The 23,697-nt window shown below is 48.0% G+C and overlaps 1 protein-coding gene across 2 annotated transcripts in view; it reads left to right on the top strand.

Moving 5' to 3' along the window:
• Positions 1-5,737: 5,737 nt before the first annotated feature.
• Positions 5,738-23,697, top strand: part of NGB (neuroglobin) — a 32,777-nt gene continuing 14,817 nt past the window's right edge. The window contains exons 1-3 of one of the 2 annotated variants that reach the window (XM_088460879.1): positions 5,738-5,991; positions 14,318-14,429; positions 16,190-16,309. In XM_088460879.1, coding sequence (XP_088317005.1) covers positions 5,888-5,991; positions 14,318-14,429; positions 16,190-16,309 — 336 coding nt within the window. In that variant the 5' untranslated portion in view covers positions 5,738-5,887. The remainder of the gene's footprint in view (positions 5,992-14,317; positions 14,430-16,189; positions 16,310-23,697) is intronic. The other variant, XM_088460880.1, reaches the window with a different exon arrangement.

Below are 23,697 nucleotides of genomic sequence, written 5' to 3' on the forward strand. Positions count from 1 at the left end.
TCACTGGTTCTCAGATCTTCGGAGTGACTCTGTAGATACTCCGATGCTATTGCCTCAACGTCCGGACCTGTTGTCACAGGGTCCTTCTCATTACCCGGACCTGAGTCGTCTGTCTTTGACGGCGTGGCTGTTGAGACAGCCCTCTTAAGGTCCAGGGGCTTTTCCAGCTCTGTAGTTAACACCATGCTCAGAGCTCGGAAGCCTGCGTCTGCAAGAATTTACCACAGAGTATGGCATACTTTCTTTGAATGGTGTCACCCTAGAGGCTATGATCCTCAGGTGTTCCGGATATCCGGGGTGTTGGCTTTCCTACAGGCGGGCTTAGATCACAGTCTTTGCCTTACTTCTCTGAAAGTGCAGGTTTCTGCCCTGTCAGTGTGGTTTCAGCGTAGGATTGCTACTCTTCCTTATGTCCGCACCTTTCTGCAAGGTATACTTCGTATTCAGCCTCCCTTTGTTCCACCAGTGGCTCCTTGGGATCTGGCTGTGGTCCTGAGGGCTCTCCAAGGACAACCATTTGAACCACTGGACTCAGTGGAATTGAAATGGCTTACAGCTAAGACTGTATTTCTTCTGACCATTGCTCTCTCATGTCGGCCTCCCTTTCTCATTTTTCAGTTTCCTCCCTGAGTTGGTATCTAGTTTCCACATTAACGAGGAAATCATAGTGCCGGCCTTTTAATTCTCCAGACCTCTCGGTTGGTGAGGCCACCTTGGATGTGGTACGGGCTCTAAGGATTTATGTTGACCGTACCAATTCATTTAGGAAGTCAGACTCCTTGTTTATCCTCTATGACTTCCGGAAGAAGTGTTGGACTGCCACTAAGCAAACTTTGGCAGGATGGATTTGCATGGCAATTTCTGAGGCTAATATTCATGAAGGCCTTCCTATTCCATCCTGTTAGGGCTCATTCCACTAGGTCTGTGGGCCCTTCGTGGGCAGCTCAACGTGGTGCCTCTGCTGTTCAGCTTTGCAAGGCTGTCACGTGGTCTTCTGTCCATACTTTTGTGAGATATTATGCATTGATACCTTCGCCTCTCAGGATGCTTCCTTCGGGCGGCGGATTCTCCTTTCAGCACAGGAGCATCCCCACCCTTAAAGGATACTGCTTTGGGACATCCCCAAGGTATCCTGTGGATACCCTATGGACCCTGAAGTAGAAAATATGAGATATGGTAAGAACTTACCCTTATCTCTATTTCTACGAAGTCCATAGGGTTCCACAGGACTCCCGCCCTGTCACATCTGTACTGCAGATGGGCTTTGCTCTGGTCACCGGTTTTTCCGTCTCCTTCTGGTGAGAATGTTATTCTTGTGCATTCCAGAACTTTCTTCTCCTCCTCCGGCCTATGACTTGGTATGTGACTGATTTGCCTTGGCTCGGGGGCGGGGTATAGGAGGGGGACCCAGTGCATCCTGGGAGGCTGAAAACTTTAACTCTAAGGTGCCCGATGACTGCCACCATCGCCTATACCCCAAGGTATCCTGTGGAACCCTATGGACTTCATAGAAATAGAGATAACAAGGGTAAGTTCTTACCATATCTCCATATTTTTTGATTTTTCATTAGGATAGAGCTGTTCTTCGTACAAGGGAGGGTTATCTTCCTAAGGTAGTTTCCCATTTTCATGTGAATTAAGAAATTGTAGTTCCAGCTTTTCAGGCTCCAGATCTTTCTGTAGGTGAAGCCTCCCTGGATGTAGTTCGTGCTCTCTGTATCTATGTGGAGCGCACAAACTAAAATCAGATGCTCTTTTTTTATTATATGGTGTTCACAAACAAGGATGGCCAGCTAACAAGCAGACTCTGGCGAGATGGCTACGCATGACTATCTCTCAGGTGTACACACAGGCTGATCTCCCTGTCCAAAGCACGGTTACAGTATATTCTACCGGTCTGTAGGGCCATCGTGGGCTTTTAGTCGTGGTGCCTCTGCTGAACGTTTGTGCAAGGTAGCCACGTGGTCTTCTGTCCACACTTTTCTTAGGTTGTACGCTTTTAATACTTTTGCCTCTCAGGATGCTTCCTTTGGGCGACGAGTTCTCCTTTCTGCTCAGGAGCGTCCCCCACCCTTAGGGGAACTGCTTTAGGACATCCCCATGGTATCCCTGTGGATCCCTATGGACCCTGAAGAAGAAAGTTAGTTATGGTAGACTTATCTAGATAACTCTCTTTCTTCGAAGACCATAGGGTAAACAGGGCACCCCACCATGACGTACCTGGCTGTATTGGATACCTTTTCTTTTCTTTTGGTCACCAAATCCCTCGTCTTGTGTGAGAGTTTCTGGTGTACGTTTGTTCTCCTTTTCCTCTTTCCTTCTCCTGCCTTGAGGCTTGTTTACAAAACTGAAGGCCTGTGGCTGGGGGTGGGGTATATTTGGAGAAGGACCCGAGGCATTCTGGGAGCTGAAAGCTTTAACGGTTTGGTGCCTGGTTCTCTTCAACCACATTACCCCATGGTATCCCTGTGGACCCTATGGGCAATGAAGAAAAGGAGTTATCAAGGTAAGTCTACCATAACTCTAATTTTCCTTCTGCTCATTGGCTCCCCATTCTCTACAGAACTTAATATAACCCTACAAAGCCCTCAGGCTCTGCCGCTGCTACATCTCCAACCTCATCTCCCTCCACCCTAGATTAATGCCTCAACTCCCCACTGATGACCACATCCCACGCTCACCTCCAAGGCTTCGTCCATGCTGCTGCCCACCTATAGAATACACACACCCAATCAGACTGCGTTGTTTTAAACCCTACTTAAAAAGCCACTTGATCACAGCCTACCAGCCACCGTGTCACCCCCTCTTTTGTCACACTCCCCACATTCAGGCCATCTCTCCAGCCTGCTACATCCACCTCTTTAACATCTCCAGAATCTGGTCCTTCCTCACCCTTAAACCACCAAAACTCATTCACACATTCCTTACCAGCCAGCTTTACTACTGTAGCCTTCTTCTTTTTGGCCTCCATTACACTTGCCTCTCCCCAATGCAATCTAATAACGCATCTTCTGTTTCCCTCCCACCGTATGACACATGCGTTCCCTATCTGCAACCGACTTCACAGGCTCCCAGCTCAGAATCTAGTTCAAACTCCTCAACCTCCCACATAAAGCCAATGTAGGGGGTTAGCCACAATAATGTCATAATTTTATATTGTTCCATTAGTATTTAGGGTCCGTCTGTTCTCCTAAATAGTTTATAGGTGCAACACATTAACCTGATGAAAGTAAGAATGATTTTATGATGGGCAGTTACAGAAATGAGAGTGACCTATGGAGCTGCTCTTTTATAATGTGGATTTATTATCTGACCCTGTGATGCATTCAGTTCTGACCTCTACAATATATAAATGTTACTATGGGGTCTAATTTACTAAGCCTTGGACGGAGATAAAGTACCAACCAAGCAGCTCCTGTAATTTTTTTTAACACATCCTGTAACATGACCGGAGCTGATTGGTACTTTTCTCCGTTCACTTTCTCTCTCCAAGGCTTAGTAAATAGACCCCCTAGGAGCTGTGTATGTATTGTGACCCCAGACATTATTATACAGAGCTGACTGTGTGAAAAACTGGGATACAAGATAAAGAATAGAAAAATCAGCCACTAATGTCCATCAGTCAGGATCTTACTTCTCCCATTGAGGTTGGAACCATTGTGACTCTTGCTGGTATGAGAAATGTTTAGCTTGCTGGGGGAGGGTCATTGTTTAAGACCCTCATCCAGCTAATAACACCCCCCACACCCAGTATTAACACTGCTTCCAGACTATAAGGCCCATTAATCAATGTCCATGGCAATTACTAGGCACTGGTGTTGGCTAATTAGTATGAATTGGTCCCTTCATCAGCTGCAGTCAGCCGCAGCATTCGGAAACGCAACCACTTATTAAATGACAATCTGCTGGTTAGAACGTGCGCGGCTATTTTTATACCCAGGACCCTGACTGATGGAATCACTTCACCCAGAGTTACTGTATCTGCATCGCCAGGTCCTCTCATTACTACATGTCTGATATATTCCTCTGTAACGGTGTTTCTCAAACACGGTACTCAGAGATCCCTAACGGTGCATGTTTTCCAGATTGCCAGGTATGTTCATTAACACAATAGATCTACAGGTGGTACTAATTAAACCTGAGGATACCTATATAACACAAACTGTCAGGGATCGAGTTTGAGAAACGCTGTTCTGTAATGCTGTAGATGACTGTTTGGTCACACCGTGTACTGTCGACATTCTGGCGTCCACATGTAAAGTGTCGACATAGTGAAAATGTTGACATTTTGACCGTGTCTTGTGGATGTCGACATTTTACATATCCTCATTTTGGTGTCAACCTTCTAAATGTCGATTTTTCATGCCACAACATACAGATGGTGTTGAGGGTCAGTGAGGGATGGTGGCACAGGTCAGTTCTGTCAGTAAGGGATGGTGGCACAGGTCAGTTCTGTCAGTGAGGGATGGTGGCACGGGTCAGTTCTGTCAGTAAGGGATGGTGGCACGGGTCAGTTCTGTCAGTAAGGGTTGGTGGAACAAGTCAGTTCTGTCAGTGAGGGATGGAGGCACGGGTCAGTACTGTCAGTAAGGGATGGTGGCACGGGTCATTTCTGTCAGTGAGGCATGGAGGCACGGGTCAGTTCTGTCAGTAAGGGGAGGAGGCACAGGTCAGTTCTGTCAGTTTGGGATGGTGGCATGGGTCAGTTCTGTCAGTGAGAGATGGTGGCATGAGTCAGTTCTGTCAGTGAGGGATGGTGGCAAGAGTCAGTTCTGTCAGTGAGGGATGGTGGCACAGGTCAGTTCTGTCAGTGAGAGATGGTGGCACAAGTCAGTTCTGTCAGTGAGGGATGGTGGCATGGGTCAGTTCTGTCAGTAAGGGATGATGGCACAGGTCTGTGAGAGATGGTGGCATAGGTCAGTTCTATCAGTGAGGGATGGTGGCACAGGTCAGTTCTGTCAGTAAAAGGAGGCTTGGGTCAGTTCTGTCGGTGAGGGATGGCGGCATGGGTCATTTCTGTCAGTGAGGGATGGCGGCACGGGTCAGTTCTGTCAGTAAGGGATGGTGGCACAGGTCAGTTCTGTCAGTAAGGGATGGTGGCACGGGTCATTTCTGTCAGTGAGGGATGGAGGCACGGGTCATTTCTGTCAGTGAGGGATGGAGGCACGGGTCAGTTCTGTCAATAAGGGGAGGAGGCACGGGTCAGTTCTGTCAGTGAGAGATGGTGGCACGAGTCAGTTCTGTCAGTGAGGGATGGAGGCATGGGCCAGTTTGGTCAGTGAGGGAAGGTGGCATGGTCCAGTCCTGTCAGTGAGGGATGGTGGCACGGGTCAGTTCTGTCAGTAAGGGATGGTGGCACGGTCAGTTCTGTCAGTGAGGGATGGTGGCATGGGTCAGTTTGGTCAGTGTTGGCCAGTGGCACAATGGGTAGAATATACTGTAGTCCTGTGGACAGCATAGAAATAAGAGTTAGCTGTAATAAACAGATAAGTAAAGACATCGCAGGTAGACTTCAGCAGACCTGACTATTCCTCACCATTGGCATTGTGCTTGCTGGGGGGCGGGCGGGGGCTTGCTACCTGTTCCTGGAATATAGAAGATCAGAAAGTTTCCATCACGCTGTAGAGGGCACTGTGTCTTTAAATGAAGAAATGGATGCAGAGGCTGGGAGGGGGAGTGGGAGGGGGTCTGGGATGGAAAGCTTTAAATACTGGAAGAGACAGGAAACATTCACAGAGGAGCAGGGAGATCCATAACTAAGGCAGATTGTGAGTAACTGGGGGATCCCTGCCATGCTGCCCCTCCTGTGCTCTCTATAACCCTGGGCAATACTGGATGCTGACACCACTGAGGACCCTGAGGAGGGGACACAACCAAAGCAAGGACCATGGAGAGAGAGCAACTGTCAGAAGCCCAGAAGAAGCTGATCCGTGCCAGCTGGCAGATCGTGAGCCAGGACCAGATCCATCATGGCACTGTGCTTTTCACCAGGTGAGAGACTGGCACTGCACTGGTGATAGTTCTGTACTGTGTGGGACCATGCTGTTATGTAGCTGCCAATAGATGGAGATGGGTCTAGTAATACATGATGAGTATTGGTTGTTATTCAGACTCTGGTACTATCACTGTGACCAGTAACAGGTGGGTGATCTGCTGCTATATATGATAAACCTCAAATATCCTTCTGACCTGTTACGGCGAGGGCACAGGCTGGTGGCAAGGTGTGCCCAGATGGCACAGTATTATATGCCAGCTTTATCATGTGCTACAAATGGCTAATTCCAGGAACTGTTCTTGGAAGATCTCACATCTACTAATCAGTGATACAAGTATTCCGTCACTGGTGGTACATTCAGGAAGGGGTTAATGGTATCTTAGTATGGGAGACACTGCAGGAAACATTAATACGAATTTGTGGGGTTAGATGGAACAGAGCAATGTTCTGCAGATCCCTAGAGGTCAGTAATGTAATAATTTGCAGAATACACCACTAAGTATCTGCTGTGGGAGATGGGACAGAACAATGTCCTGCAGATCGCTAGAGAGGTTAGTAATGTAATAATATGCAGAATATATCACTATATCTTTCAGGGGGTAGATGGGACAGAACAATGTCCTGCAGATCGCTAGAGAGGTCAGTAATGTAATAATCTGCAGAATATATCACTATGTATCTTTCAGGAGGTAGAAGGGACAGAGCAATGTTCTGCAGATCTCTAGAGAGGTCAGTAATATAATAATCTGCAGAATATATAACTTTTTGCTTTGTCCAATCTGCCCCGACAGATACAATGTTCTACAGATGTGTAGAGATCGGTAATATAATAATCTGCAAAATATATCACTATGTATGTGTCAGGGGTTAGAAGGATTAAAAGGACAAATCAATGTTTTGCAAATCTTTAGAGAAATCAGCAATAGAGTAGTCTGCAGAATATATCACTAAGTGTCTGTCGGCGTTGATGGAACAGAGCAATATTCTGCAGATCTCTAGAGAGGTTAGTAATGTAATAATCTGCAGAATATATCACTATATCTGTCGGGGGGTAGCTGGGACAGAGCAATGTTCTGCAGATCTTAGTACGGAAGAATCAGACTTTATTTGATGTTTTCTGTAAAAGGTACGTTAGGGATTTGCGTCTCCGATTGGGTTCTTACACTGCCATAAAATGGCTCACATTGGCTCATGCTGAAATTAGATGGAATTTGTGTCTAAATCACAAATGCAAAATGTGCTCCAAAAAATTAGCATTGTACTTAGCATGCAGAGCGCAATATGCATCCAGCTCAGCAGGAGTAGTATATGTGCCTGGGTTACACCAGGAGAGAACAGTAATATATGCGCCTGGGATACACCAGGAGAGAACAGTAGTATATGTGCCTGGGTTACACCAGGAGAGAACCGTAGTATATGTGCCTGGGTTACACCAGGAGAGAACAGTAGTATATGTGCCTGGGTTACACCAGGAGAGAACAGTAGTATATGTGCCTGGGTTACACCAGGAGAGAACAGTAGTATATATCCCTGGGTTACACCAGGAGAGAACAGTAGTATATGCGCCTGGGTCACACAAGGAGAGAACAGTAGTATATGTGCCTGGGTTACACCAGGAGAGAACAGTAGTATAGGTGCCTGGGTTACACCAGGAGAGAACAGTAGTATATGCGCCTGGGTTACACCAGGAGAGAACAGTAGTATATGTGCCTGGGTTACACCAGGAGAGAACAGTAGTATATGTAGCTGGGTTACACAGGAGAGAACAGTAATATATGTGCCTGGGTTACACCAGGAGAGAACAGTAGTATAGGTGCCTGGGTTACACCAGGAGAGAACAGTAGTATATGTGCCTGGGTTACACCTGGAGAGAACAGTAGTATATATCCCTGGGTTACATCAGGAGAGAACAGTAGTATATGTGCCTGGGTTACACCAGGAGAGAACAGTAGTATATGTGCCTGGGTTACACCAGGAGAGAACAGTAGTATATGTGCCTGGGTTACACCAGGAGAGAGCAGTAGTATATGCGCCTGGGTTACACCAGGAGAGAGCAGTAGTATATGTGCCTAGGTTACACAGGAGAGAACAGTAGTATATGTGCTTGGGTTACACCAGGAGAGAACAGTAGTATATGTGCCTGGGTTACACCAGGAGAGAACAGTAGTATATGTGCCTGGGTTACACCAGGAGAGAACAGTAGTATAGGCGCCTGGGTTACACCAGGAGAGAACAATAGTATAGGCGCCTGGGTTACACCAGGAGAGAACAGTAGTATATGTGCCTGGGTTACACCAGGAGAGAACAGTAGTATATGCGCCTGGGTTACACCAGGAGAGAACAGTAGTGTATGCGCCTGGGTTACACCAGGAGAGAACAGTAGTATATGCGCCTGGGTTACACCAGGAGAGAGCAGTAGTATATGTGCATGGGTTACACCAGGAGAGAACAGTAGTATATGTGCCTTGGTTACACCAGGAGAGAGCAGTAGTATATGCGCCCGGGTTACACCAGGAGAGAACAGTAGTATATGCGCCCGGGTTACACCAGGAGAGAACAGTAGTATTTGTGCCTGGGTTACACCAGGAGAGAACAGTAGTGTATGTGCCTGGGTTACACCAGGAGAGAGCAGTAGTATATGCGCCTGGGTTACACCAGGAGAGAACAGTAGTATATGTGCCTGGGTTACACCAGGAGAGAGCAGTAGTATATGAGCTTAGTTACACCAGGAGAGAACAGTAGTATATGTGCCTGGGTTACACCAGGAGAGAGCAGTAGTATATGAGCTTAGTTACACCAGGAGAGAACAGTAGTATATGTGCCTGGGTTACACCAGGAGAGAACAGTAGTATATGTGACTGGGTTACACCAGGAGAGAACAGTAGTATATGTGCCTGGGTTACACCAGGAGAGAACAGTAGTACAGAGAACAGTGAGGATGACTGACTGATGTTATTTCCACTGACACCTATGTAATAATTTTTGTTTGTGTGTGTATATTGTATGCACTGTACATTTAATAATATGCCAATTGAAAGTTGACGTAAATTATATTTGTTGGAGATACCTCAACCTAAGCAGGATTAATGTATTTTATCCACCATAAATGTGTGAGCAGGAGTCTGATTTTAGCTGGATAAGGCAAATCCTGTACATTGTGGCTCGTGGGTGGTGAAATCCATTGTCAGACCTTTACAGTGAGCCCATCCAATGCTCCAGCCTCTCCTCTATCCGGCAGCCTTGTAGTTGTGATACAATAATTTCTGCCTCTCTGCTTCCGATACCCTGTGACGTATGTTCTGGAAAATGTCGTCTTCTACAAGAAGGAACCAGAAAACGTCCATGAGTGTCCCCTGTGACAGCTGTCATTACATGTGTGCTGGGGGACGGTTTTGTGGATCTACTCCACGTATATGTTGATAATATGAAGGTTTATATGTCACCAGAGCTTATCATTTACTCCACATTTAAGTTGTTCCAAAATTAGAACAGTCAACTGCTTCATAAATGTCTCTCTTCTATATAGTTTGTATCTCTTTTCCTAAAATTATTGGTTGTAGTAGAATTGGTGTCTTGTAACCATCCGCAGTCAGTGTTATTATTAGCCATAAAAACATCTAAGATAGGTGAGGTCCTTGTAAGCACTTCCTCTGATGCTACTTTGTTTCTGGCTGTTACTGTGTTCCCAGCTCATCTCCTGTGCTGAGCTTTTCTCTGCTTCTCTGTGACTTTCCCCAGCTGCGGCCTCGGACCTCCTCTTGCGGCCTCGGTCCTCCTCTTGCGGCCTCGGCCCTCCTCTTGCGGCCTCGGTACGCCTGCTGCGGCCTCAGAACCTGAATGAGAGCAGTGAAACCAGGAAAATATGAATAGTAACTCCTGCAATGCTTATGTGAGAAGAGGACAGCACTTTCCCTGACAGTCCTGCTTTAAAGCCATTACCAGCCTCAGAAATACTTCCCCACCACCATAGAACCACATGTGATAAGTCAGCTCCAGTCACTACCAGTGTAGCACCCCAACGAGGTACTAGGCTGGCATAAGGTGGCATCCGAGAAGACAGCAAAGTTGTCACAATGACAAGATCCTTCCTTCTCTGAGGACTGGGACTGATATTTTTTTTTTTTTTATCATATTTGTTTCTTTGAGTTTTGCTATAATACAAACAGAAGGACCTAAGTCCAAGATCTCTAAAGAAAATAAAGGAAGGAAATGATAACACATCATTGTAAGAGCTGGTGCCTGACCGAACAGAACCTGCCCTGCAAGGGACAACCATGCATAGATCCAACATAAGGTAACATTAGCGTAAAAATGAACAATGAAAGACTTTTAAAATGTTTAAACTAGGGATGTGCACCCTCGGATAGGTTCGAGTTTGCACGCCGAGTTCGTATTTTTCCATCCAAAAATCGGGTCTCAGAAAGAGGCAAAACGTCATCTTACATGGACAAACATCATCTTCCATGGACTTTTGTCAAGGAATGATGATGTTTGTCCATGAATGATGATGTTTTGCCTCTTTCTGAGACCCGATTTTTTGAGGGATAAATCCGAACTCGGTGTGCAAATTCAAACCTATCCGAGCCTGCACATCCCTAGTTTAAAGTGATTATAAATTTAAGTACTTAATTACAGAGTAGTCTCATCTGCTTGTTCACTTTACATATGATTTCAACAGAGAAGAGAAGAGAAGAGAAAAATGTGAGTCATTGAAGGACTGTTCAATCCTTAACTAAGAGCTGATCTTCAGGCAGTGTTAATGGGAGACCCTGTCGCTTACCCCAAGACGTTGTCCATTGTGACCAAATGCTTTGGTTGTGGATTGAAAGATCTACACTATTTAGATAAACCGTGAATAGGTCTACACGAAATGGTCGACAGGGTCAAAAGGTCGATATATACAAAATATCGACACACAAATAGATGACACAAAAAAATCAACACTTTAAAAAAAAAAAAAAAAAAATGTAACCCTAACCCTCTCCCTAATGCCTAACCCTAACCATCCCCTTCTGAAGCCTACTCCTCCACCAAATGCCTAATCCTCATCCTAACCCTAACCATCCCCTTCTGCAGCCTACTCCTCCACCAAATGCCTAATCCTCATCCTAACCCTCATCCTAACCCTAATCATCCCCTTCTGCAGCCTACTCCTCCACCAAATGTCTAATCCTCATCCTAAACCTAAAAATATTAAAAAATCATGTCAACCATTTGACTCTATCGACCTAGTCCATGTTGACATTCTAATGTCAGCCATTTGACACTTTTTGACCCTGATGACCATTTGCATGTCGACCATCTGGTGTTGACCTATTGACTGTCTATCTAGGCACTGTAGATCTGTTCAGACTTATTCACAAAGTTCCTGCAGCTATAAAAAAAACTGTTATGTACAGTGTTCTCATGCCAAAGCCACCCAGTTCTGCCAGCTGAGGCCTTTGAGGCTAAACATGGCCAGTAAAAGTAAGTATATAAAAATACAGTATTGTCAGTCCAACTGGTCCATAAGCCTCTTTAGAGAGAACCCAAACGTTCACCCTGGATAATGTAAGGGAACAGGAACACCTGCCTTCTGTATACACTCTTATACAGTTTGAGTCCCTGTGCTTTTGGAGACTTCCACAGTAACTATCTCACTCCCATATTTGGTTCCCTTTCCAAATTGTATTTATTCAATGTGGGGGAGCGACTCTCAGACTGCAAGGGGATGGGGGAGTTGTTGGGAAGAGCCAATCCCTCATAGGCCCTGGTTCTCCAAAGTGTATTTAACATGATTCTGGTTATTTGTTACCACCAAGACCATAGATGATATTTTTATCTATTGTATGGAAAATACCTCAAATAGCTTATTAAAGAGCTGCCAGCAACACTGGTGATGAAGGGAGAAAACTGCTCTCGAAATCTGACAAAGTTCTGCTGCTCATCCATCACAAAATGATTAATGAGCATTAACGTGGTCCCCGGGAATTGTGCAATGTTATGGGGAAAACCACCTGGATTGGATTAATTTCTGGATTGTACCACTGGACTCCAGAGGGAGGATTTAGCTTCTTTAACGAGGAGTAGATTGAGACCTCTCTCCATAAGGCTTATGTCCATTTTTCATCTATCTTGTTTATGGTTGATGTTCAGAGAGAATCCCTGAAAACCATTTTCATTGGGACTAATGAAAGTCAACTCGTCAGAACTCAACAATGTTTATAGACAGCGGATATCAGGATAAGACTTGATAAGGATGGGACCCTGGAATCGGAAAGTACAGAGGGGATCCTCTCTTTCTTTCTTCAGAAATGACTGGGGAACTCTTGTGATCCTTTCCCATCATATCATAAGGCTTACAAATCCTACTTCACTCTTCTCCATTTGCCCCTGAAAATGTGTCCATCTTTTCTTCCCCGGTGTGATGGGATGGTCTTACCCTGCCATAGCAGTCACCTACATTGCAGTTGGGGGTTAATGCCTTGGACTAGGAAAAGTGGTTCCCTCAGGTTGAATCTTTGTTTGTGTCTCTTGCGCAAAAAAAATGGTGAACTGCTCCTCCGTATCGCCGCATTCTGGGGCCAAATTATCAATTATCGCATTTGCAATGCGAGCAGGGCGCCATATTTAGCACCCATGATTGCATTGCAGGATGCGATCATACCGCCCGGATGTATCAATTTGCACCCGCAGGGACAGGGTCTCCAAAAGGAACCCGTCCCTGCGATGTACTGGGAGTGAAGTGAACGCGTCAGCGGGATTTTCAGTGCTGGCGAAAAATGGAGAGACAGCGGTAGATTATTGGAAACCTCTGCTGCGATCCCTCCATAATACATTAGGTTGATACTTAATATTTGCAGCTATTCCCCAAAAACGTGTGTTTTGGGGGGATACACCGCGAATGTTGAAAGATAAATGAGCACCTCTGTGACCAGCGGATGTATTTCATTGATGTGCACCTAACGTTTCCCCAGTCTCTGCAGATTGCGCAAAACCCCACAGAACGTCAGACAAGAAGCGCTGCAGACCAGCCTTTGCGCCTTTCACTATGGCAGGAACTTGTGTGTTGGGGCCATTTTCTTGTGTGGCAGCCTATTAACGTTTGATTCTTGGGATGGCTCGGGAAGCCAAGATTGTTAACAGTAGGGGTCTTGCTAACCCAGTTATTGAGACCATGCCGTGAGCACACAAGCCACCTTCTTTCTTGACAATTATAGTATATGGAAATACTTTTTGGGTTGTTGAAACTAACAGAGTTTTCACTCAAGGATTATTATTCCTCCAAAGGCTCCTATTTTATAAATAGGAGGAGTTATCACAACCTGGATTTGAGAGTTTTTTTTCTTTTTTCCCTTATAAATGTTTTCAAACCTAATCGTGAACGATGGCGTGTATTTCACTTCTAAAACAAATGCTTAAAAAAATGGGTGCAGATGTATCTGACATAAACCGGGCAAATAAACTATGGGGCAGACCTACTCCCATCTTATGATGGAATCGGTATGATTTCCCGGCATGACCTGGAGTTCGAATCCTGGCAGCGACAGCCCGACAAAACAGCAGAGCCCGGCAGCGGAAGCCCGACAGCGCTGGAAATCCCGATCGTGGTAAGGTATCTACTAATCTAACCTAACCCCCAAAACCCTAACCCTCCTTAGGGGTGCCTAACCCTAATCCCCCCTCTAAGTGTCTAACCCTAACCCCCCCTTTCCCGCTGCCTAAACCTAAGTCCCCTGGGGGGTGCCTAACCCTCCCTCCCCGTAGCCTAACCCTCCCAGGGGTGTGCCTAACCCTAAGTCACCCCTGGGTGCCCTAAACCTAACCCCCCCACCATGGCTGTCCGCTCGCGGTGCCCGGCATTCCTTCGATCGGGATGCCGGGCGCCTGTCTCCCGGCGTCGGGGAAATGACAGGCGTCTAGATTATTTGGGAGTGAAACTGCCATTTGTGCCAGTTTTTTGAGCACGTGAAACAAATTTTATACACCATGAATGGAGGAAATGCAGGGTGAGGATGTTCTCCTGGGAGGTTTAAATGCAGAATGTGTGCCCCCTTGTGTCTGCAGAGGCCCCAGGACTCACCCAGTTCTTTCATTTCAGTGCTTTTGTACATTCCTTGTGGACTTTATACGGGAAAGTGCATCTCCGCCCAGGTAAACAAGCGCATTGACATGTACGATAGAACCACATTTGATAAGTCAGCCCAGATGTCTCATGACAAATCTAGGTCCTGGTCCTGGTACTGGTCCTGGTACACTCAGCACTCCTGACTTTTGGTCCATGTATGAAATGTACCTTTCTCTGTTGCAGTTCTTAGTCCTGATGTTCTCTTTCTCTTTTAGGCTGTTTGAGCTGGAGCCGGATCTTGTTTTCCTCTTCCAGTACAATTCCGCTAACTTCTCAAATGTACAGGAGTGTCTGAGCTCCCCCGAGTTCACTGAACACATCCGCAAGGTGGGTTCCCTGTCCCTGAAACATTTATTGTGTCTCATCATGTTTCCAGCTGTGAGACCAGCTTGGAGGGGCTTGGGAACTAAGAGAATTTGGGTCAGATTTTGGGGAGGGGGGGTGATTACCAGTAGAGAGAGAGCCAGGTGTTACAGCTGGGATGGGCACCGGAGCTGGGGATGGACTGGTCTGTGAGAGCACAGGGCACAAGTAGTACAGTAGGAGGAGAATTTGGTGATAGAGACGGGATGGAGCTCAGCAGGTTGTTGCTGGAGGCACAGGATGTGTATTGTTATCATTGTACTAAGGGGAATATGACTTATTCACTACAATACAAATGATGGACCAGGGGCCAAGATAGCAGAGTTGGTACATCCAGGGTCTTATTTGGAAGCCTTCTGGGGCCCTGGGCTAGTGTTCTGCTTATTAATATGGCCTTATTTAGATCCCTCATTAGCAGCTGTTTGTCCCTCTGGTTTGTGAAGAACATTTATTTAAAGCAATAAAACAAAAACTGTCTCCAGAGTCCCATGTAATGTAACTATGACACTTTGCATGTTGCCTAACCATGGAATAATAAGTCTTCTTCCGTCTGACGCGTCGGTCATAGCTGGTCAGTAATAGCGCCAGTATCTTACTAACGCACATGAAATGTAAGCGTTAAACAGAGCACGTGACCTGAAAACCTGTGCTGTCTCCTCGGTAGCGCGTCACTTGTCAGTAATATCCTGCAGCAACTTCATTTTATTATACTGAACGTTATCGTCATAATTCTCCATCAGCTACCAACTAACTAGAGGAAAATCCGCTGACGCCATCTCTGGTATAAATGTGATTTTACCTCTATGTAAGTATTTCATGTCTCCTCATTGGTTGCCTTGTCTTTATTAGATGTACCCCTGTAACCGCCCCCCCAAATCACTATCAGGCTCCATGGCCACAGCCTACATACCTAGCAGGAATATGTTATTCTGTCATTACACAAGAACAGAAGATATCCAATGTGGGCTCTATATTAGCACCAATTTGTTCCTTCACAAATACTGAATCTAGATTCGGACTAAACAGACGTCCACAGAGGTAGCGTGCCAGCCCCCCGGGAATTCAGCAGAAGAAAGAAATCTAGTTGTTAAAAAAACGTGTGTGTATATATGTATATATTTTTCGCCGTATATGTGTGTGTGTGTGTGTGTGTGTGTGTGTGTATATATATATGTGTGTGTATATATATATATATATATATACATATATATATATATATATATATATATACATATGTTGTCCTGAGGAAGGGGTGGATACACCTCGAAACGTCGACTGACCATTAAATCCCTCTGGTGAGGGTATTGTATGTACTAAGACTCTTGAGTGCCGCCTGATTTTTGTTGTGTGTATGTATATGTATATGTGTGTGTGTGTGTATATATATATATATATATATATATATATGTGTGTATATATGTATATACACATATATATATATACACATGACGACGAAAATTATATATATATTCCACACTTATACTGAATACAATTATGATTTTTTCGTAATATCTGAGTGCCATCTATTTTTTTATGTGTATATATATATATGTATATATATTCTGATGTAATCATTCCAAAATTCTAACAATATTTCTCTCCCAATTATTGTCCCGGCAAATTGCAAGTAAGGTGTATATTTTTATATAAATTAATCTCCCTTCTAATTTACAAGGAAGTCTGCACTGCTCACCTGCTAACGTGCTTCTCTTGTTCTCCGCCAGGTTATGACGGTCATCGATGCCGCGGTGAGCAGCGTAGACTCTCTACCCTCTCTAGATGAATATCTGACCGGCCTAGGCCGGAAACACCGCGCTACAGGGGTGAAACTGGAATCCTTCAATGTAAGAACCTGATACTTTGTTTACACAGAGCTACATCATATGTGACCATACTACCACTACAGAACAGTACTCTGTTTGCTACAAGAGCTGACAATCTAACTGTTGCATAACGTCCCGGAAAACATTACTGTTGTCGGATGTGTAAATGTTTTTACTGCTGTAGAATGTGGCTTATGGGATGCGTTATATTAGCACATGTTAAAGTGCAAGTATACAAAGAAGCTTATAAACCTCATTTATACTAGACGTGTGTGTTATGCATTTCTATGTAAATGTAATCTATCACATGCATGAACACGCACCCAGCACACAGACACTGAGAAATTCCGTTTACACGCATGATTCATTTGATCAGTTCTTTCTCCATCATCCATAGGGACATTGGAACATGGGACGTATAGTGCAGAGACCAGAGTTTGGGCTCTTTATATTTACAGTCACAAGCTCAAGCTCCTCCCCTTTCCTACCCCGATTGGCTGCCAGAGCTGGGCACATTTTATTTGCAGTCACTTTAGTATAAACTAAAGTTTATTTTATATATTGCTGCTGAATCCACATCCCTCAGCCTTGGGGTTGCCTCCGGGAGATGGTCCGATAGTTGCCACTAAATTTCCTGAGAGTGGGTGCAGTGCCCAACTTAAACAGTGTGTATAGGTTGCAATACGATATAAACTTGTCATTGTTCTCACTACTCCTTTAAGTTCGATTAGGGGAGTATGTCCAGGGCTTGGACTTTGAAAGGGACATCGGTAATACATTTACCTGATCCAGGTGCCTGGGGTGGATGTTTCCATTGTGCACCTATAATAAACCAACACTATTCCTAGTACAAATGCCGGCTCTGTAGGATTTCATGCATAGGAAGATCGAGACAACCCTTAAAACAGTTTTTTCTTTTCTTATGGTTGCTGCATCCATTTGTCCCATCACGGTCTGCGGCCCGTATTGAATTTGAAGCGAAAAGTCCGAGGCCGGTCTATTCGCCGTCTTCAACGATTTTCTGCGCGAAAAAGTATTGTGCGTATTCCCGTATTCAATTTCAAATCGGTGAAAACAGGATGTGGCTAAACTCAATTAGGAGAAAAGTCCTGTCATTTTTGGGGAAATCAGCCTGACACCCCCCAAAAGATGCTCTGACATGGGGGTTCACTATGGTTACCCCCGATTAGCCCTGCTGAAGGTATTTGGGGTCTTTGAATGGTCTCAAAAGGCGCTATTTAGCGTCTGTCAGCAAGTGGTGCAGAATAGTATTTTACAATTTTTTGGGGGGAAAATAAGTAGTTCCAGCAAATTTGGGGTACATGAAAATGGGTGCAAGCATATTTCTACTTCAGGGTCCATAGGGGTCCACAGGGTTGACCTTGGGGTATAGCTGGATCTGGATCCACGGCCACCACGCAGTTAAAGCTTTGCTGCTCCCAGGATGCACTTGGGTCCGTCCTCCTCTATACCCCGCCCCCGACCACAGGCACCTCAGTTTTAGTTGGTGCCCGGCCGGAGTCGGGTCACCCTGCGCAGTGGGGCTGCATAAGCAGCCCCATAGCTTTATTTTTAAAGAAGATTTTATTTTTACTTTCTTCAGAGCGGCAGCATCAGACTGTCCTTCTGGACGTCCACGCTGCTGCTCCAACAGCCCCGCTGGCGCTGCGACGCCGGTACTGATCCGGGGATCGCAGCGGGACCCCAGAGTCAGTGCTAGCGTGGCTCCGGGAGCTCCCACTGACTGCTGCCGGACTCAAGCGGGTAAAAATGTAGTCTTCATGCCGCCGGTCTCTGGGGACAGACGGGCGGCGCTAGTAGCGACGGCGGGCTCCCCCCCTATGTGGCATACCCCGCGTGTCTGCTGACCTCCAGGGTGTAAGACCGGCGGGGAACCGGCTTCCCTGGGGGTTTATTACTAGCAGGGGAGGCAGCCTTCCCTGCTTTAGCGCTCCTCCCCTCAGCCCAGCGCGCCTTCTCTCATGCGTGCTGGCGTCCCTGGGCTGTTATCTCCTGGCCACTCCTCCTAAGTGCTCTCCAGCGGCCATCTTCAGGCAGCATCGCAGAGCTCCCAGGCAGGCTTCCAGTGGACCAGTCCCCCTGCGTACCTCTCCCCTGATCAGGACAGTGTTCGCAGCGCTATAGCCCTCCCAGACACTGAATCTGGGAGGTTGATTGTAGCGGAAGGTGCAGTGAGTATAACTTCTCTGCATGGTATGTGACTTTTGCTAGTGCTGCTGTCTGTGCTTTTCTACTTACTGTCAGCTTTTTACCTATCCCTTTCCTTCTCCTACGACCCGCAGGTGCGTGGGGGAGGGGTGTTCTTTCTGTGTAACCTCACTTATATAGATCTACGTGTTTGTGAGGTCCGTCACATACTGCGGTGTGCTACACAGTACCATATTGTGGGCTGTTTGTGTTGCATACTTGGGAGTGCGTGGGTGTTATACGCCTTACCTCGTTTCGGTGATACCCTTTTATTGCGAAAAGTTTGTGTCATGTCTGATGAGGGGAATGAGCGCTCCGTGGCTCCTGTGTTGTTTTCCTGCCGACGCTGTTCGGCAGGACTTGACGGGGCGGATTTGTCTCAGGACGGTCTGTGCGGGCGGTGCCAGTTGGTACCTGGACTTTCTAAACCCCCGGTGGCGCAGGATCCTCCGTGGGCGATGTTTACGCAAGTGCTGGCGTCGATCGCGGACCGACTTGCGGTCCCGACTGCGGCCCCTTCTAGGGTGTTGCCCCAGCCTACCATCCCCCGTTCCCCGGGTGTGACGCGTCTGGTGCAGTCTCCTTCCGGGTCTCAGACTGTGGGTCCTTATGCGGGTTTGCCTGTATATGTGCAATCCCCCACGGTGCCGCAGCAGTCGATGGTACCTTTTTCAGGGGTATCCTCAGGCGGTACCCCCTCCCTGGGTGGACGTCCTCTCCAGCTCTGTTCAGAGCCTGGCGGCTTCGTCATCGGCCTTTCAATCTATGTTGCACAGTGATTTGCCCCCACAGGCGTCCAAGCGACCCGTTCCGGCTTCACTGGCGGCTCAGTTCACGGACACGGACGTGTCTTCGGATGACGGGGAGATCCATGAAGACTCTGACTCGGATGCCGGGGCCCAGGAGGTGGAGGCTAAGTCTTCCATTAATGTGCCGGCATTGGTTAGGGCGGTGCGGGCCATCCTTCATATTGAGGAGGATGTGCCGGCCCCTAGGTCAAAGTACCCAAATTTTAAGAAGGCCAAAGTAGCTTCGACGGTTTTTCCCCTGTCCGACCAGTTAACGGATCACATGGCGGGGGCCTGGCAGTTGCCCAGCAAGAAGTTCCAACCGCAGAAGCGGTTGGCTTCGAACTATCCGTTTCCGGAGGCTCATTGCAGGAAGTGGGAAACTCCGCCCGCGGTGGATTCCCACGTTACCCGCTTAATTAAAAGCGCTACGCTGCCTTTGCCGTCGATCTCCTCCCTGAAAGATCCCACGGACAGGAAAGTGGAGACTTGTTTGAAGTCTATCTACTCTCTCTCGGGGGTGGTGGCTCGTCCGACCATGGCCATCTCTTGGGTGGCTAAGGCCATCGAGGGCTGGGCCAACGCTTTGGAGGATACCTTTCCGGAGGATGCTCCGGAGATCCAGAGAGCGTTGATAGGTCAAATGAGGGATGCGGCTTCCTACATTGGGGAAGCGTCGTTAGATGCAAGCCTGCTGACCTCTCAGGTGTCGGCGGCAGCGGTGTCGGCGCGTCGGTCCTTGTGGCTGAGGTCTTGGAGAGCTGACGCGGACTCCAAAAAGGGACTGGAGGCCTTACCTTTTAATGGGGAGTTGCTTTTTGGTCCAGACTTGGACAAAATTGTGGACACTCTGGCTAAATCAAAATCAGCCTTCCACCCTTCGGCTTCTGCACCTACCAAGGTACGGAGCTCTGCCTTTTGGTCCTTTTGGGTTCAGGGCAAGGCCAAAGGTCAGTCCTTCCCGAGGCAGTCGACGACCAAGGCCGCTTCTAAGCCCAAGAAGCAGGCCTGGAGTGCCAGGCGCCCTTCTTCCAAGCAGGAAGATAAACCTTCTGCCTGATGGGACGGGCCTCCCTCTGGGGGACCCCAGAGTGGGAGGCCGACTTCTTCTATTTGCCCAGTGCTGGCACAATACCACCACGGATGCCTGGGTTCGAGAAGTGGTCTCCCAGGGGTACGCCCTGTCTTTTCGGCACAGACCGCCCCACCAGTTTTTCTGCACGAGTCCTTCTCAGGATACGACCAAGACTTTACAGATTCAGGAAGCTATAGAGTCCTTGCTGAAAGCAGGGGTCATTGTTCCCGTTCCTCAATTACAACGAGGGACGGGGTACTATTCTTCTCTGTTTCTGGTGCGGAAACCCAATGGTTCTCATCGCCCTATTCTCAACTTGAAGTCTCTGAACAAATTCCTCAGAGTTCCCAAGTTCAGAATGGAAACGTTACGTTCCATCATTCTGGCGATGGAACCGGGGGATTACATGGTGTCCCTGGATATCCAGGACGCCTACCACCATGTTCCGATAGCACCTTCGCACCAGCGGTATCTGAGGTTCGCTATCCTTCAACACCACTATCAGTTCCGGGCGCTACCTTTTGGTCTCTCCACGGCACCGAGGGTGTTCACGAAGATTATGGCGGTCATGGCCGCACATCTTCGGAACCAGAATGTTCGGCTGCTGCCGTACCTGGACGACCTCCTGTTGCTGGCGAGCTCCCCGGAGGTACTGCTTCAACATCTCCACCTGCCTGCAAGCGCACGGGTGGCTGATAAATTGGAAAAAGTCCTCCCTGATTCCATCTCAGCGGATGGTTCATTTGGGAGCCCTGCTAGATTCTCGTCAGCAAAGGATCTTCCTGACCCCGGAGAAGGTCTCCTCCCTGCAGCTGCGGATACACAGTTGCCTGAGCAGTTGCCGCCTGTTGGTCCATTCGGCTATGAGAGTTCTGGGCTCCATGGTGTCAACATTCGACATGGTGGAATTTGCCCTGTTCCATTCCCGGCCCCTGCAGGGGCTGATTCTATCGGAATGGAATGGGTTACCTCACCGGATCCGCTCTCAGATGCTGGTGTTGTCCTCCGGAGGTTCGGCAGTCTTTGGCTTGGTGGCTTCAGACGGCTCATGTGCTCGAGGGGCGCCCCTTTTGGATCCCGGACTGGGTCCTGCTCACGACGGATGCCAGTCTTCGGGGTTGGGGGGCAGTGACCGGCTCATTATCGCTTCAGGGTCGTTGGTCCGCGGAAGAAGCTCTTCTTCCTATCAACATTCTGGAACTGCGGGCAGTATACAGGGCCCTGCAGTCATCCGGCCCCGCTCTTCACGGAAGGGCGGTTCAGGTGCAGTCCGACAACGCCACCACGGTGGCGTACATCAACCACCAAGGAGGAACTCGCAGTCGGGCAGCGATGTCGGAGGTGTCTCGCATTCTTGCTTGGGCGGAGTGTCACATTCCAGCGATCTCGGCAGTCTTCATTCCCGGAGTCCTCAATTGGGAGGCGGACTTCCTCAGCCGTCACGACGTGCATCCCGGGGAATGGTCGCTTCACCCAGAGGTGTTTCAGCTACTCGTGGACAGGTGGGGGCTGCCGGAGCTGGACTTGATGGCCTCTCATCACAATCACAAGTTGCCCGTTTATGGGTCAAGGACAAGAGACGCAGGCGCCTGTCTGGTAGACGCGCTGTCGGTGAAATGGACCTTTCACCTGGCGTATCTGTTTCCTCCGATATCCCTGCTTCCTCGGGTTCTGCGGAAATTCAAGCAGGACGGCGGCACGCTCGTGCTGGTAGCTCCGGCGTGGCCCAGACGTCCTTGGTACTCCGATCTGAGGTGCCTCTCCATCGACGCTCCGTACCTTCTTCCTCAGCATCTGGACCTATTGTCTCAAGGGCCCTGCCTTTACCCGGCTCTGGGTCGGCTGTCTTTGACGGCGTGGCTCTTGAGACAGCCGTCTTAAGGTGTCGGGGTTTCTCCAGTTCGGTCATTGGTACCATGCTTAGGGCACACAAGCCTGCTTCCGCACGGATTTACCATAAGGTGTGGCACACTTCCTTTCGGTGGTGTGAATCCAGGAGCTATGATCCTCAGGTGTTCCGGGTTTCCAGAATCTTGGAGTTCCTTCAATCAGGTTTGGACCTCGGCTTACGCCTTGCCTCTCTGAAGGTTCATGTGTCTGCTTTGTCCGTGTGGTTTCAACGTCGGATTGCTACACTGCCAGATGTTCACACCTTTTTCCAGGGTGTTCTCAGGATCCAGCCTCCCTTTGTGCCTCCGGTGGCTCCTTGGGACTTGGCGGTGGTACTACGGGTCTTGCAGGGTCCTCCTTTTGAGCCGCTTGAGTCGGTGGAACTCAAGTGCTGACGTTTAAGACCGTTTTTCTCCTGGCAATTGCTTCTGCCAGGAGGGTGTCAGAATTGGGGGCGCTTTCCTGTCGCCCTCCTTTTCTGATTCTTCACCAGGACAGAGCGGTGCTCCGCACTTGTCCTGAGTTTTTGCCCAAAGTGGTCTCAAAGTTCCACATTAATCAGGAAATTGTTGTGCCAGCTTTTCAGTCACCTGATCTTTCAGCTGGTGAGGCTTCCTTAGATGTAGTCCGGGCACTTAGAATTTATGTGGACCGGACTGCTTCGGTTAGGAAGTCGGATTCCTTGTTTGTCCTCTTCGGTTTTCACAAGAGGGGTTGGCCGGCCAACAAGCAAACGTTAGCCCGTTGGCTTCGTTCCGTTATTTGTGAGGCTTATGCACAGGAGGGTTTACCTGTGTCAGCCTCTGTTAAGGCTCATTCCACTCGTTCTGTGGGTCCCTCTTGGGCTGCTAGACGTGGCGCCTCCGCTGTTCAGCTGTGTAAGGCGGCCACGTGGTCTTCAATTCAAACGTTTTTGAGGTTCTATGCGTTTGACACCTTCGCCTCTCAGGATGCATCCTTCGGGGGCCGGGTGCTCCTTTCAGCACAGGAGCGTCCCCGCCCTTAGTTGAACTGCTTTGGGACATCCCCAAGGTCAACCCTGTGGACCCCCTATGGACCCTGAGGTAGAAAACAAGAGATATGGTAAGAACTTACCTTTGTTATCTCTGTTTCTACGAAGTCCATAGGGTCCACAGGGCGCCCGCCCTGACGCACCTGGCTTCATGTGGGCTATGTGACTGGTCACCGGTTTTCCGTCTCCCATTTCTGTGAGTATGGTTTCTTGTGTGTTCCAGTCTTCCTTCTCTCTGTTTAGTCTCCTCCTCCGGCCTTAGCTGCTTACCAACTGAGGTGCCTGTGGTCGGGGGCGGGGTATAGAGGAGGACGGACCCAAGTGCATCCTGGGAGCAGCAAAGCTTTAACTGTGTGGTGCCCGTGGATCCAGATCCAGCTATACCCCAAGGTCAACCCTGTGGACCCTATGGACTTCGTAGAAACAGAGATAACAA

Source organism: Taudactylus pleione, unplaced genomic scaffold (assembly GCF_031769625.1).
Source record: "Taudactylus pleione unplaced genomic scaffold, aTauple2 ptg000987l, whole genome shotgun sequence".
Classification (NCBI taxonomy): Eukaryota; Metazoa; Chordata; class Amphibia; order Anura; family Myobatrachidae; genus Taudactylus; species Taudactylus pleione.